This window comes from Myotis lucifugus, unplaced genomic scaffold (genome assembly GCF_000147115.1).
Source record: "Myotis lucifugus unplaced genomic scaffold, Myoluc2.0 scaffold_102, whole genome shotgun sequence".
Classification (NCBI taxonomy): Eukaryota; Metazoa; Chordata; class Mammalia; order Chiroptera; family Vespertilionidae; genus Myotis; species Myotis lucifugus.
Window position 1 is genome coordinate 2,195,710 of NW_005871150.1, and position 13,818 is coordinate 2,209,527.

Genomic DNA, 13,818 nt, shown 5'->3' on the forward strand with positions numbered 1-13,818 from the left:
CGAGTTTCAGCTGCAGAAGAGGAAGAGCATCACCTGCAGTTCCAGGCGTGGGAATCGCGGCCGGAGGGAGCTGGAAAGAAAGAGAGCCCGAGAGGGGCGCGCAGCCGGGGCCCGGGGCCGGGCCGGGGCCGCTCGGGTGCTGGGTGCGGGGGACGCCAGCGGTCAGCGGAGCCCGGAGACGCGGCCGGAGGGAGAGGCTGCCCGGGAGGGACGGCAGCTCCGGCAGGTGAGGCTCTGCACAGCCTCCCAGGTCGCCGCCGCTACAGTCCCGGAGGCGGACTCCGCCAGAGAATCCCTTCCCAGCCCCTAGGCTGGGGCAAGGCGGGGCTCTGACGTCACCTCCCCTCCCCCAGCTCCTCCAAGAGGGAGGGAGTGGGGAAAGAGGCAGTGATCCACCGCCGCTCCCGGCCGCAACTCTCAAACTCGGCGGCTCGCTGCCTGGACAAGTCCAGGCAAACTTGGCTTCTCCTCGGCCCTCTCGCTAGCCCTCGTGCGTCTCAGCCAGCCTCGCTTTGGGACTCAAGTTTCGCCCGGGACGGAAGCCTCCGGAGATGGGGCCACCTGGGTCCGGGCAGCGCGGGTGGGTCGCACTCCGGTTGGGGACATGCTGAAGAGCCGAGGGAGGAGGCGAAGTTGTGGGACCTCAGACAACAGGGCTTCTAACCAAAATCCAAATCGCGTGGGGATTACCGAGCGGCCGAGGACTTTCAAGCGGAGCCCCGAGGACTCGGCTGGACTGGTGAGTTCTTTGTTGAATGCAAGCCTTCTGTGTTTAAGTTTCAACGTAAATTAAATTACGTGGGGGATTTGGCCCTAAGCGAGTGCCGGGAAGCGTGGGCATCCTACGGGCTCTCCGCTCGGCAAGCTTCGCGCCCCTCGGGCCGTGCGTGGCTCGCGAATGAAAGATCGGTATGCGTAGGTTTGGGAATTCATAAAATACATACATAGCACTGTTAAAGAAAACTTGAAAAGCTGTGCTGTCTGTGCATTATTTCGAAGGTAACTTATAGAAATAGTGCCCAGGGAGGGCGCATCGGGGCCGCGAGATTCGCAGGGGCGCAGCGCCCTCTAGGCCGGGCTCCAGGCAAGGCGCGCGCTCCCCGCCGGCTGGCTTGCGGACCGCGAACTTGGACCTGCTCCTGGGACGTGGGCGTGAGCTCTGTCGCCGCCACCCCAGCCTTAATTACCCGCCCACTCCGGCCCATTCTATTCGTGATTTACCAATGCTAGCTCGAGTGGACTGCATTCAGAGGCGGTGTTGGGAGGAAAGCGTTTTTGTTTTTCGGGAACCAGCCCCCAACCCCCTGATTTCCGAGAGCCTTTGGGGACACGGTTAGGGAGGATCGACTATTGGAAGGACAAACGTGGAGCTTGAACTACATTTCTCCTTCGTGTGAAGGTAATCCGATGGTTGCAAAAAGGCACCTCTGTTTCATTCATTTGAGGCTAAAGGATCAGGGAAACCGTGGCAGCGCCGGAATCTGACATCTTTCTCTCCGGCTCTCTGCGTTTCTGTGGCCACCCCGGTGTAACTTCTTCCAGGCAGTTCTGTTTCTCAGTGAGATTGGAACAAGGGGATTCCCAAACAGCTGTTTCAGCTTGAGTAAACCTTATCATTTAGTAACGAATAGTAATTTTCTCCAGGAATTCTTTTGTGCCATTTAAAAAAAAAATCTTGTGATTTTATGTTACAGGATGGTGTCTTTTTACTGTTGCCCCACCCCCACCCCCAGCTGTTGGTGTATCTTGTGTGGTTGTGTTTTGTTGAGAGTTAGAATTCGGCGAAGGGCGCAAACCGGTTGAGCTTGGAGATCAGGTCACTACTTTCGAGGTGTTCCATGTATGAGATGGAGCACTTTGCGCGTTGTGGCCGTGGCCAAGTGCCTGGATGATAGTATCTGCTGGGTGTGTGAAATTCTGTGTATTCTAAATAATGCGCAGGGAATACACTGCGTGCTCTTCTCAGTGCTACGTACTAATCAGCACACTCACTCTGCAGGCGTTTTCCTTCCCAGCCATAATCTGCTAGGTACTCCCCGCCCCCCCCATCACCTTCTTGAAGATGGTTTTTAAAAGAAGACTGCATTAACGTTGGAAGGAAATTCTCCCTGAAATCTAGACGCCCCTCGCCCCCCCTTCCCCCCCCCCCCATCAGCCTCGCCTTCTCCCTGCAGTCTCCCCCACAGGTTCCGGGGAAATCAGATTTTTGTCCTCTGAGAGTTAAAATGTTCGCGCCCCAGAAACTTTCCGAGGTCACGCCCGCCCTCTCCTCGGGGCTATTTCCCAACGCCCGGGATCATTTCAGGCTTCGGCGGCGTCTCAGTGCGCGGAGCCCGCGCGTCTGGAGCTTGGCTGGCGCAGAGGACGGGCTCAGAGCCGGGCCGCCGGCCTGCGCGCCCCGGCGTGGGGAGTTCATGGAGGGCAGTCTAGGCGTCCTGGGCTTCCCTCTCTCCCTAGGGAATTTGTAGCTTCTAGTAAGAATGGGTTCAGTTTGCGGGGTGCGGCTTACCGGCTGGGAAAGCGCACGAGGCGGCAGAACTGCCTTTTGTCTCGCCGACCAGGGAGTTGGGGGTGTCGGTCCGGGAAGGCGGGTATTGGGGTTCCTCACCTGGGTTGGGGAAGTTTGGGGGTCTAACTAGCTCCGAGCGCACAGAGGTCGCGGAGGGAGCGCGTTCATTTCCCCGGCTCTTACCTTACTGTAGATTGGAGGAGGAAGTCCTTCCGACCTAACTGCATTCCTTTCAGACCTTTCGGAGGATTTTGTACCCCCCTCCCCCCTAAGCTATTGCAGACCCGGAAACGAGACATTCAAATGCAGATTTAGGAATTCCCTGAAGGTTCTAGTAGAGACTCTAAAAGGAGGCGTGGGAAGCTTTTTCATTTGCCTTAGCTGACTTTTGTTTTTTTTACTTCCCCTTTCCTAGCCAGAAACATTCCATATTAATTCTCTGTACAAATCTGTGCTGGCCTCACCTAACTCAGCACTAGAGCCAGCCCCACCCAGCTCCTTGGAATGTAGCCAGATCGCCCTCGGTACTCGCTCCCCTCCTCGCCAGGTGCGGCTGCCGTAGCCGCAGGGGATCCCTGACCCGTGGCGGGTGTCACGGCCCGGGACCCGCGGGCTGCGTCCCGCCGCCGGGGAAAGTCTCCGCGAGTTTCCGAGCCGGAGAAACGAGCGCCGGCGCTCGCGGGCGTGGCCGAGGGCGGAGGGATCTACTCTGCCCGGCCGGTCGGGGAGCGAGGTGCAGGGTGGCGAGCGGCGAGCCGGGGACACCTGGCCGGCGGCACCATGCGGACCTGCGGGCCCCCTGAGACCCCCGGCCGACCCGATCCCTGCTCCAGGGCGCGCTGAGGCCAGGAGGTGCGGGGCCCTCGAAAGCGCCGCCGCCGCCACCAGCGCCGCCACTGGAGCCAACTTTGCTGTAAGTTTGATCAGAACGAAGTTGGAGCCGAGGGCGGTGGGCTCGGGGCGCCGCGCGGTGAGTGCCGGGGAGGCGTGCCGCTTGCCGCATGGGGTGGCCCACTTGGGGCTCCGTGGGTGCTATCCCCGATCGCCTGGCTGCGGACCCTGCTCCCGCCCGAGCTCAGAAAAGGGGATGAAAGAAAGGGCCGGGCTGGACGGTGGCGGTGCGGTGGCGCCTGCCCACTGCAAAGTTCAGTGCTGGCCCTGATTCGGCGGCAGGCGAGGGGCGGAGGCGGGGCGCAGGGGCGGAGGGGCGGGCGCGCGGGGACGATCCGCGACTTGAACCGAATGGGAATGAGCGAGCCGGGCGCTGTAGAGAGCCGGCCCCAGCCGCACCGCTCCGGTCCTGGAGCCATTGCTGGAAATCAAAGCGCCGCCGCGGCGCGGGGCTCCCGGGCGGCCGGGCGCGAGGACTTCCGCTGCTCCCTGGAGCTGGGAACCCTCCTGCGCGCTCCCCTCTTCTCTCCGGTAACACTCGTGCCTGCGTAGGGCTTAGCCGATCTCGGCTGGATTCATTCTTCCAGTTTGTGAACCAGTACTCACGGTGGAGGGGAGATGAAAAGAGAGGCCAGTAGTCAAGAGATGGCATCTTTGAAATGGAGTCGCAGAGTTCTGCCAGATGTGTTGCGCCCTGAAGGAGTGCTGCTCTGAGCTTTCTATACTAACTGGTTGAATGGAGAGAGATGCGATCGTTACATTGATAGGTGCAATTGATTAATTTCGGGCTAAACCTTTGCACAGTGTGCTGGTTATCAGTTTGTTCCTTTCTTTTCATGAAAGAGAGATGCTTTGAAAGGAAGATTCTGGTCCTTTAATGATCTTTCTTCCTCCAAGTGCCTTCTTCTGGGAAGCTAACTTTCTGTTGTCTGTAAGATTGTTTTGTTCCCACTGATGTGAACTGCAGGGCTTTGAAAACAAGGACGCGATTGTATGCATTAGGAAACTAAACTCATAAATATTTTCTATGCAGTTAAAGGGCTTTTTTTTTTTCATGCTTCTGAACTATGGTTTCATTAAGTGGTTTTGTTAAGCAACTCCCTGGTGCCTGGTAGAGTAGATTCTTTGAAAAAAAAAAACAAACTTGGATATTTACAGTGACTATTACAATCGAGAAAATATTTAAAAGGCAAATTATCTGGTTATGTATTTATCTTTACAAAAGCAGATTCTTAAATCTTTATATACTGTATTCAGAGGTAGGTTTCAGTAGCTTAAGATATCTGCACGTGTTAAATCGAGTATGGTGGTGGTTTTCCATTTACTCCTAGAGTTGTGGTTGTTATTTAGTACATCTAGTTAGTAAAGTTACTCATGAACATAGATTCTCCAGTGATATAGGTTAATTCAGATACTTGGCTTTGTCTTTGTGTTTTAGAAGGACCAGCTCTGGTTCCACAATTATTCCTCTTTCCTTGGTATATATATAAGCTTTAAGATGGATGTAAAAATACTTAAAACATTACATAACTTTAAAAACAGTTGCCATAACTCTTAAGTTATGCCAAACAAGGCATTTAACCAGTTCAGTGCAAGATTTCATTTGAATCAAGTGTGCATTTGTGTACCCATGTCTGGCAAAAATGAACATCTCAGAGGAACCAAATTCTTAGTCACTCTGAAAGGAAACCAGGTTGTTAGAGGACTTTGAAAAACCATTCAGGTCAACTGTGTATTCATTTGTGTCTTTTAATTAATCACCAGAACTATCCCAGTAGGTTCTTATCATGTTAATAGATCATTTAAATCCATATTATGGACAGGTGCCAAAAGAGGAATCTAAAATCTGTGTGCTCACTAACAGTTTTCATTCCTTTGATCCCCTGCCTTAGACTTAGCTCTTGAGCCACCAATGAGCGAGCATCATCAGTCACTTTGAATGTCATAGGTGAAAGGGATCTTACAGATTAGATGTTTTCACTCCCTTATCATAAAGTCTACCACAAACTGTTTTCACCCAAGTTTGGCAGATGTTACATAGAGGCAATAAGTTGAATCAAATTAGTTCATTATTGTTGCATTCAATGTTGTCTCATGGCCTAGACCTGCTTTAATAGCTGGAAGCCATCAGGCTAGGTGTGTGTTTAATCTTTATGAGTGGGAAATTGCAGTAGGGAAGCTCTCTTTTGACCAAATTATATAGATGATGAAGCCAAACTGTATCTTTCTCTCTAGCTTAATTGTTCAATTTGCAAGTGTTAGTGTATCCTTAGGCACTGGACAGGAGTTTTTGAAATGAGTTGATGCAGGGAACTCATTTAATGAAGATCAGAAAGTTGCCATTTTTTTTCTTCTCATATTTGAGAGGAGCCTTTTATTTCAAAAATTTATTTGATCAGATGAAGACTCTGGATATTTCACATTTAAACTTTTTAAAAAATCTATCTTTTTTAAGCCCTGGATTTAAGTATATTGCCAAAATTCTTGCTTAATTTTATAGTTTATTATATATGTGGAGATAACTCTATACTAATAAGTGTGTTCTACAAACCTCTTAGGAAAATCAGTCATTGTTTACTCCTTATCCTTCATGGACTAGTCAAGTATGGCGCCTCATAATAAGCTTGGCAGTGTAGACACTGATCTAGCATCACCTCTAGCCAATTTGGAAGGAAGCGTTGTGAGGTGGGTGGTGACCTCTTTCTGAGCTGCTGGAAATTAGAGCCATCTGCAGTCTGCAGTGTTGTTACTGGCCTGGTGGTTGCACCTGGATTTCCTGTTAATTTTGGAGCAATGGATGTATTAGTATCTCCTGTTATCCCTCCTTCCCTCCCCTCCCTACCTCTCGCCTTTCCTCCTTCAGTCCTGTCTACCATTCTCCATCCTTAATCCTCATCCATCTGTTCATTCACTAACCCAACAACTGTGGCTCTCCTCTGTGCCAAACATCGATTGGGCCAGACATCGTGCAAAGGGTGAACAAAGCATGTCTTCTGCCTTCAAGGCGCTTACAGTCCAGCGGGAGGACAGATAAAGAGTTAATACCCGATGTGACAAGAGAGATGCATCCGGGTGAGGGCAGTTCACCATAACAGCTTAGTGAGCTGGGTGTGGGGTGGGTGGATATGAGGGTGCTCTGAGGGAAAGAGAATCTGAAGGGACTAATTCAGGGAGCGGAAATGACATGCTGTAAAGCAAGTTGTAGAAATGTTAATTACTTGTCAAGTCTTACTTGAGGATTAGGGATTAGTTGCGATTTGATTGTGGTGTGATAAATAGTGAGAAAAGAGACCCAAGACTTAAGCATGCCATGTTATCTTTAGGAAAAGGGTTGGTTGGTGGATCATCACTGCTACTTTAATTCTGTTTTCACTTGATTATGAATTGTCTTTTTTCCTTTGTGTAGGTCTATGAATAAGGTTTACATTGGTTTACAAAGACAGGGAGGACAATGTTATGGGCAGGTACGAAGAGAAGGAAATAAAGAAAAATGGAAGAAAAAATGGAAATAACGAAATTATATGTGAGGAGTGAAGGACAGGAGAAAATAAAGTGATAATGTTTGCATGATCATTTAGAAGGTGTGAGGTGCAGATGTTACAAGGTTAGAGCCCTCACCACTAGATGGTTTCCTCAGCTCAGGGCAACTGGGTTGTTTCAAGCTGTAGGACAAGCATGTCAAACTCAAAGGCTAACACGGGCCAAATAAAGTTTAGATTTATGTGGGCCACAAAAAACAAAAGCTCCCATTTTCATAGAAACGTAGGTTTATTTCGATAGAGACATGCTGAATACAAAGGGCTGAAATAAATGACTCATCGTTAGCATAAAATAATAGAACATTTTAATAAAAATTAATATTTTTTTGAACATCAACTTATCAGACACCGAATATCTGTACAAATTAATAAGTGTAACGCAAATAAATCTATTTTTCTTGTTCTTCGAAAGGAAATATTTCCTGTTGTGCACACCAAACAAGTCAGTCCAAGACTAATGAGGTGGCAATCGGCTGCTAAAATATTCGCTGCTAGTATTAGTGGAGGGAAATGAATGCAACACGATTATAGTAATCAGTCATTAGCGAATGATGTAGTTCGTTACTAATATGTATATCAGGATATTGTAAAAATTAAGTTACGAAACTTTTATTAAAACGTTTCTTACATACCGTTATATTGGCTGGGCCGCAAAAATATTCCTTGTGGGCCGCATGTGGCCTGCGGGGCCGGGAGTTCGACATACTTGCTGTAGGATATACTATTTTGGTTTGAAATAGGAAGTAAGATTGGGAGGTTAAATTAGTGAAGTAGGTAGTGAGTGGTAGGACTATCAAAGGTAAAGACCTTTGTTAATGTAAGGCTGAAAAGAATATACTTAATCAGCAGGCTAAAGGGAAACACTATTTATAAACCAGGGGCTAATATTACAAAGAAGCTTTAATGGGATTAACTTGATTGCAGTGTATAGGCGAAATAGTGTGGGGACCGGAAGGCAGGAAAACCGAAAGGCTATGCAGATGCTGTGCCTGAGCAAATACAAACATGAACTAGGTGGCAGCATCAGAAATGGAAAGGGAACAGCTTTGAGAAATCGAGAAGAAAAAAAGTCTAGAGAACTTGGTAGACCTGGAGGTTTGGCAGTTAAGAATAAAAGATCATAGAAATCCTGAATTTTCAGACAGAGAGAGCGTTTGTGGGTGTATTAGAGAGGGGTGTGTGTAAAAGATTATGTATCTGTGGGATGGGGGGGGTAGTAGGAGGCTGTAAAGATTTTAGTCCAATCTCTAGTTTTTCAAATAAAGAAATGGCATCCAAGGATTAAGGAAGTTCCTTCAATTCACAGAGTTGATTAGTGACAAAGTTGGGGCTGGATCATAGGTCTTATGTCTCCCAGTTCCTTCTTTTTTATTTAATTTCTTTTTTTTTTTCTGCAAAAAGCTTTATTGTTTCATTTGGTCTAATGCATGGGAGAGGGCTCCAGGGTGGTTAAAAGAATGGCTAGTAGTTTGGGGGAGAGGCTCAGGCAGAAGCCGGACACCAGGGGATGCAGAGGGGGCCCTCAAAGGCCTCTGGCTCCAAAGGCTCCAGTGGTGCTGGAGGGTGAGCCTTTGGGAGGGAGACTCACCCAGGCGGGCCGGCAGCCTGCGGAGGGGAGTCAGGTGTCGCCCATCTTCTTGTTGAGTTTCACCTCCGCACCCCGGAAGTGGTTCTGCAGGAAGTCACAGATACCAGGGTCTGTGGATTGAATCAGGGCCTGCAACTCCCAAAGGGCCTGGTTCGGGTTCCTCTCCAAGGCCAGGGTGGCCTCCATGGCGCCCTGAGTTTTGCCCACTTGTCCTGGGGGGGGCTTCAGCACGTCCTGGAAGGGGATGCGGCAGCCGCGCTGGTTTTGCAACCTTAAGAGCTGCTCAGCGCCCTCAGCTTCTTCTCCACCAACTCGAGGAAGAAGCGGCCCAGGCCCTCGAGAGCCACATCCTTGTGGTGGAAATAGAAGCCCAGAGAGAGGTGGGTGTAGGCGGCCTGCAGGGGCAGGTTGGCCAGGCGGGTGACCGCAGCCTCCACCTGGGTGGAATAATGGATGAATTTGGGAGCTCGTGGTTGTTGGACAATAAGGAGTTAAGGTAGAAAACACCCGGTGTGTTGGCTGGTCCCGGAGGTAGGAGAGAGGGAGAGAGGCCGGAGGCTGGAAGAAGGGCATCCCTGAGTCTGTTCCGTCCAAACACTGTTGAAGCAAGAGCCAGATCCGGGACCGCTGAGGGCACTCTTTATTTAATTTCTTAAGTTGCAAACTTGGGTGATTTTGGAAGAGGTGAAACTTCTCCCTAATAGGAAAATACAGTGGAATCCCTGCTCCAGGCACACCTCGTTTTATTTCTTTTCATAGATACTGTTTTGTACAAATCGAAGGTTTGTAGCAACCCTGAGTCAAGCAAGTCTGTAGGTACTAGTTCTCTAATAGTGTTTGCTCACTTCCTATTGCTGTGAAACATTTTGGTAATTCTCACAATATTTCCATTTTTCATTGTTCTATTTGTTATGGTGGTCTGTGATCAGTGACTTCTGACATTAATATAGTAATTGTTTGGGGCACCACAAACCTCCCTCATACAAGACCGAGAACGTAATCCATAAATATGTGTGTTCTGACTGCTCCACTGACCTGGCCTTTCCCCTCTCTCTCCCTTGGTCTCCCTATTCCCTGAGACACAACAATATTGACATTAGGTGTTCAAGTAGAAGAAGAGGTGCATGTCTCTCACTTTAAATCAAAACTAGAAATGATCAAATAGTGAGGAAGACATATCAAAAGCCAAGTTAGAACAAAAGGTAGCTCCAAACAGCCAAGTTGTGAATTCAAAGGAAAAGTTTTTGAAATTACAAGTGCTACCCCAGTGAACACAGGAATAATAAAGAAGCAAAATAGCCTTATTGCTGATACCGAGAAAGTGTTAATGGCCTGAATAGAAATCCAACCAGCCACAGCATTCCCTTAAGCCAAAGCCCAATCCAGAGCACAGTCTCAACACTCTTCAATTCTCTGAAGGCTGAGAAAGGAGGAAGTCGCAGAAGCAAAGCTTGAAGCTAGCAGAAGTTGGCTCATGGGCTTTACGGAAACAAGCCATCTCCATCGCATGGAAGTGCAAGGTGAAACTAGAAGTGCTCATGTAGAAACTGCCGGCAAGTTATCCAGAAGATCTAATTAATATAATTAATCAAGGTGGCTACACTAGACAATAGATTTTTCAATGTAGACAAAGCAGCCTTATATTGGAAGATGCCATCTAGCATTTCCTAGCTGGAGAAGAGAAGTAATGCCTGGCTTCAAAGTTTCAAAGGACAGGCTGACTCCCTTGTTAGGGGCTAATGCAACTGGTGACTAAGTTGAAGCCAGTGCTCATTTATCATTCTGAAAATCCTAGAGCCCCGAGGAATGATGCTAAATCTGCTCTGCCTGTGCTCTCTAAATGGAACAACGAAGCCTGATGGCAGCACATCTGCTTACAACATGATTTACTGAACATGGGGTGGGACAAAAGTAGGTTTACAGTTGTGAGTATACAAAACACAGAGTTTAATTCTTGTATTATTATTAATTATCATATCATTTTCCATACAAACAACTGTAAACCTATTTTTGCCTCACCCTGTATTTTAAGCTCACTGTTGAGATCTGCTCAGAAAAAAAAAAAAGATTCCTTTTAAAATATTACTGCTCATTGACAACGTACCTAGTCACCTAAGAGCTCTGATTCATGGGAAGAGGTCAAAATGTCAGTATTAGCAGGAGTTTGGAAGAAGTAGATTCCAATCCTCATGGATGACTGTGAGGTTCAAGACTTCAGTGGAGGCAGTAACTACAGATGTGGTGGAAGTGGACTTAGCAGTGGAGCCTGAAGATGTGAATGAAATGCTGTGATCTCATGATAGGACTTGAACTGTGAGGAGTTGCTTCTGATGGGTGAGCAAAGAGAGTGGTTTCTTGAGATGGAGTCTGCTCCTGGTGAAGATTCTTTGAAGATTATTGAAATAAACTTAGTTGGTAAAGCAGGGGCAGGGTTTGAGAGGATCAGCTTCAATTTTGAAAGAAGTTCTGTGGGTACCGTAGCATCGCATGCTACAGAGAAATTGTGAAAAGAAGAGTCAGTCAGTGTGGCAAACTTCACTCTTGTCTTGTTTTAAGAAATTGCTAGAGTCACCCCAACCTTCAGCAGCCACCACGCTGGTCAGTCAGCCGCCATTGACACCGAGGCAAAACCCTCCACCAGCAAAGACGGTGCTGAGGTTCAGATGGTGGTTAGCATTTTTCGCAGTAACATACTCTATAATTAAGGTATATACATTGCTTAGTGAGACATAGTGTTATTACTCACCTAGTGGACTACAGTATAGGGGAGCCCATTTATACGCACTGGGAAACAAAAGGAAATGGTGTGACTGGCTTTATTGCGATGTTCACTTTATTGCGGTGGTGTGTGGCAGGATCCACACTACCTCCTAGGAATGCCTGTATGTTGCAGTGGGCAGTGGTGAAAAGGCCGGATAGCTCAGGTCTGATGGCATCTCAGGAGGAGTGTTGTGTGGCATTTGAGGGAGTTAGGGCTGGAATGGGGGATTCTGTGGCGATCCTTTATGATTAAGGTGTAGCGGAGGAGATGTTTAAGGATCAGAATATGTGCATGTATACAAAGAGTTGGAAGACAGAAATTTAAAATGCCAGACTTTAAGGTGAAAGAATCGGTATGAAAGTATTGAAGAGAATCAGGAAAATTGCGTCCTTTATTCTTTATAGCTTATAGATTGCCTCTGTGTTATAGGCAGTCTGTGACAATATAGAGGACACAAGGGCATTAGGGATTAGAGGTGAATAGTGTCACCATGAGACACCAGGTCCAGGAGGATGAGTCCTGGGAAAAGGTGCTTTGATTTGACATTGGCTTGTGGTGCCAGAAGGAACTTTGTGTTGCTGGGTGGACCTGAGATCCTGTGGAACAGTTGAGGGCAGTAGGCATCTCTTTAGAGGGGAGAGAGTTCTAGGGAAGTCAGGGCAGCACAAGAAACTACTTTTTTTGAAACTCTTTGCCAGTAAAAGAAAGAGAAATAGGGTGTTAGTTGAAGGAATTAGAGGTTTGAATAAAGTTTATTTTTAAGTAGGGATGAACCTGCAAAGAGTCATTTGAGTGCCATGTTTGAGTGGGAGGGGATTTAGGGAAGAGGCTCAGATGAGGCAGAATTTTAGGGCATCAAGGATGTCTTTATTTATAGCTGAAGGGGGGGGGGGTCCCATCTCTGAGATGTGGGAAGAAGAAAGAAAAGGGGAAGAGAATCTTGTAAGGAGAGGAAGAGGAGGGATCTTCTACCTGATCACTTTCATTTTCTTACTGTACATTGAACATTCACATTCTTCACCCATTATTCACTGAGATACCTGTATGTGTACCGAAATACACAGGAACTTCGTCATTTGACCTGTAATGAAACCTTACTAATTCGGGCTTGGAAGAATCGGCCAGTGTTACTTACTGGCTACCCTGCCAAAACATCATTTGAATGATTTCTCTTTGCAGAGGAAGATATATCCAGCGAGATTATCTTCAATCACAAGAGGTAACAGTCTGTCTATTGCGCTTCTCTGTGGGCAGAGTTTGCCTTGGAGTGTGGATGAGGAGAAAGTGGTCATGATAGTGAGGAGAGAGAGAGAAGGGGATAGCTCAGGGGTGCCTGGCCCAGCCAGAAACACAACACACAGCCCTTGGTCGCCTGTCTCGTCTCTAAGGTCACAGTAGCACGGAACCGCCAGAAACAGTCATCTTCAGAATGCCCACAGACATGTTTTATAGGCTCACGCAGCCGGTAAATTACATAGTACATTTTATATGGAGGCTATTTAAAAAGTTAGGAAGTCTGTTTAACTTTCTTCAGGGCGAGAAAACTTTAAAAAAATTATTTGGGATTAGTTAAATCATGTAAATGCTGACATTTACTTTCTGAAAGAGTTGTAATGTGCTGAGGAGAGAGATTGGTAGTTTTTCCCTGTCAGCATCAGTAGTTTAAGGACTGTTTTCACTTAACTTGGAATCAGTTGTTGATCATTTGAAGGCAATATGGGAATTAAGTTATTGCTAGAGTAATCAGACTTATTGCAGCAACAATAAAAACTTAACAACATACAGAGTTACCAGAGGTAGTTAAATATACACTAAGCCTAAGGCTGCTGTTCAATTCTGGGTTCATAGCTGGGCCCCCACCCAGTTTTATTGAAAAATGTATTAAGATCGCTTAAAAAGATTTAGTATGCACCCAGACAATAAAGACCTACCCATTAATTTTTTCAGTGTAAGAACGAAAGCTCTTAAAAGTCCTGTCTTGACTATTATAATGTAATTAGAAAATGCAGATTTTCTTCCCTGATATAAATGTTATCTGGAAGCTGTGAATTAATTATAGCTGAGTGACAAATAGGCTTTCTTAGGAAGATACAATGCTTTTATTTGACTCCTTAGTAAGTGATTTTAGAGATCATTAAACATTTATTTAACATACGATATTTAAAAAACCAGGAGTCATTTAATTTCATATTTTGTTTTTTGACAACTTCATGACATTTTTATTTGGAAATGCAGTTATCTTCCTTGCAACTTAGACATCTTTTAAAAATACTCTAAAAATGTGACACTATTAAAACCGAACGTTAAGCTCTAACTTTGAGTGGTCAGTTACGATCTAGTTGCATCCCTGGCCTTGGTACGGATGGGAGCTGCAAGAGAACATGGGGAGGAACACAGAGTTCTCGGATGTCGTTGCGTGTTTTTATCATGTGCAATGGAGAGTTTAGTACTGTTCCCCTATTGCATTGAGGGCTAGAATGACTAAGTAATAAATATACACCACCGAGTAGAATCTGTGTGTTGCGTAACC

The 13,818-nt window shown here is 46.9% G+C and overlaps 1 protein-coding gene across 6 annotated transcripts in view; it reads left to right on the forward strand.

Annotated features, from left to right (window-relative positions):
- The first annotated feature begins 348 nt into the window (after positions 1 to 348).
- Positions 349 to 13,818, forward strand: part of FAT1 (FAT atypical cadherin 1) — a 118,583-nt gene continuing 105,113 nt past the window's right edge. Inside the window, exon 1 of one of the 6 annotated variants that reach the window (XM_023757161.1) lies at positions 349 to 739. In XM_023757161.1, coding sequence (XP_023612929.1) covers positions 605 to 739 — 135 coding nt within the window. In that variant the 5' untranslated portion in view covers positions 349 to 604. Of the gene's footprint in view, positions 740 to 1,254; positions 1,400 to 3,294; positions 3,423 to 13,818 lie in introns of those variants that run through there. The other 5 variants (XM_023757160.1, XM_014459073.2, XM_006092644.3 and 2 more) reach the window with 5 other exon arrangements.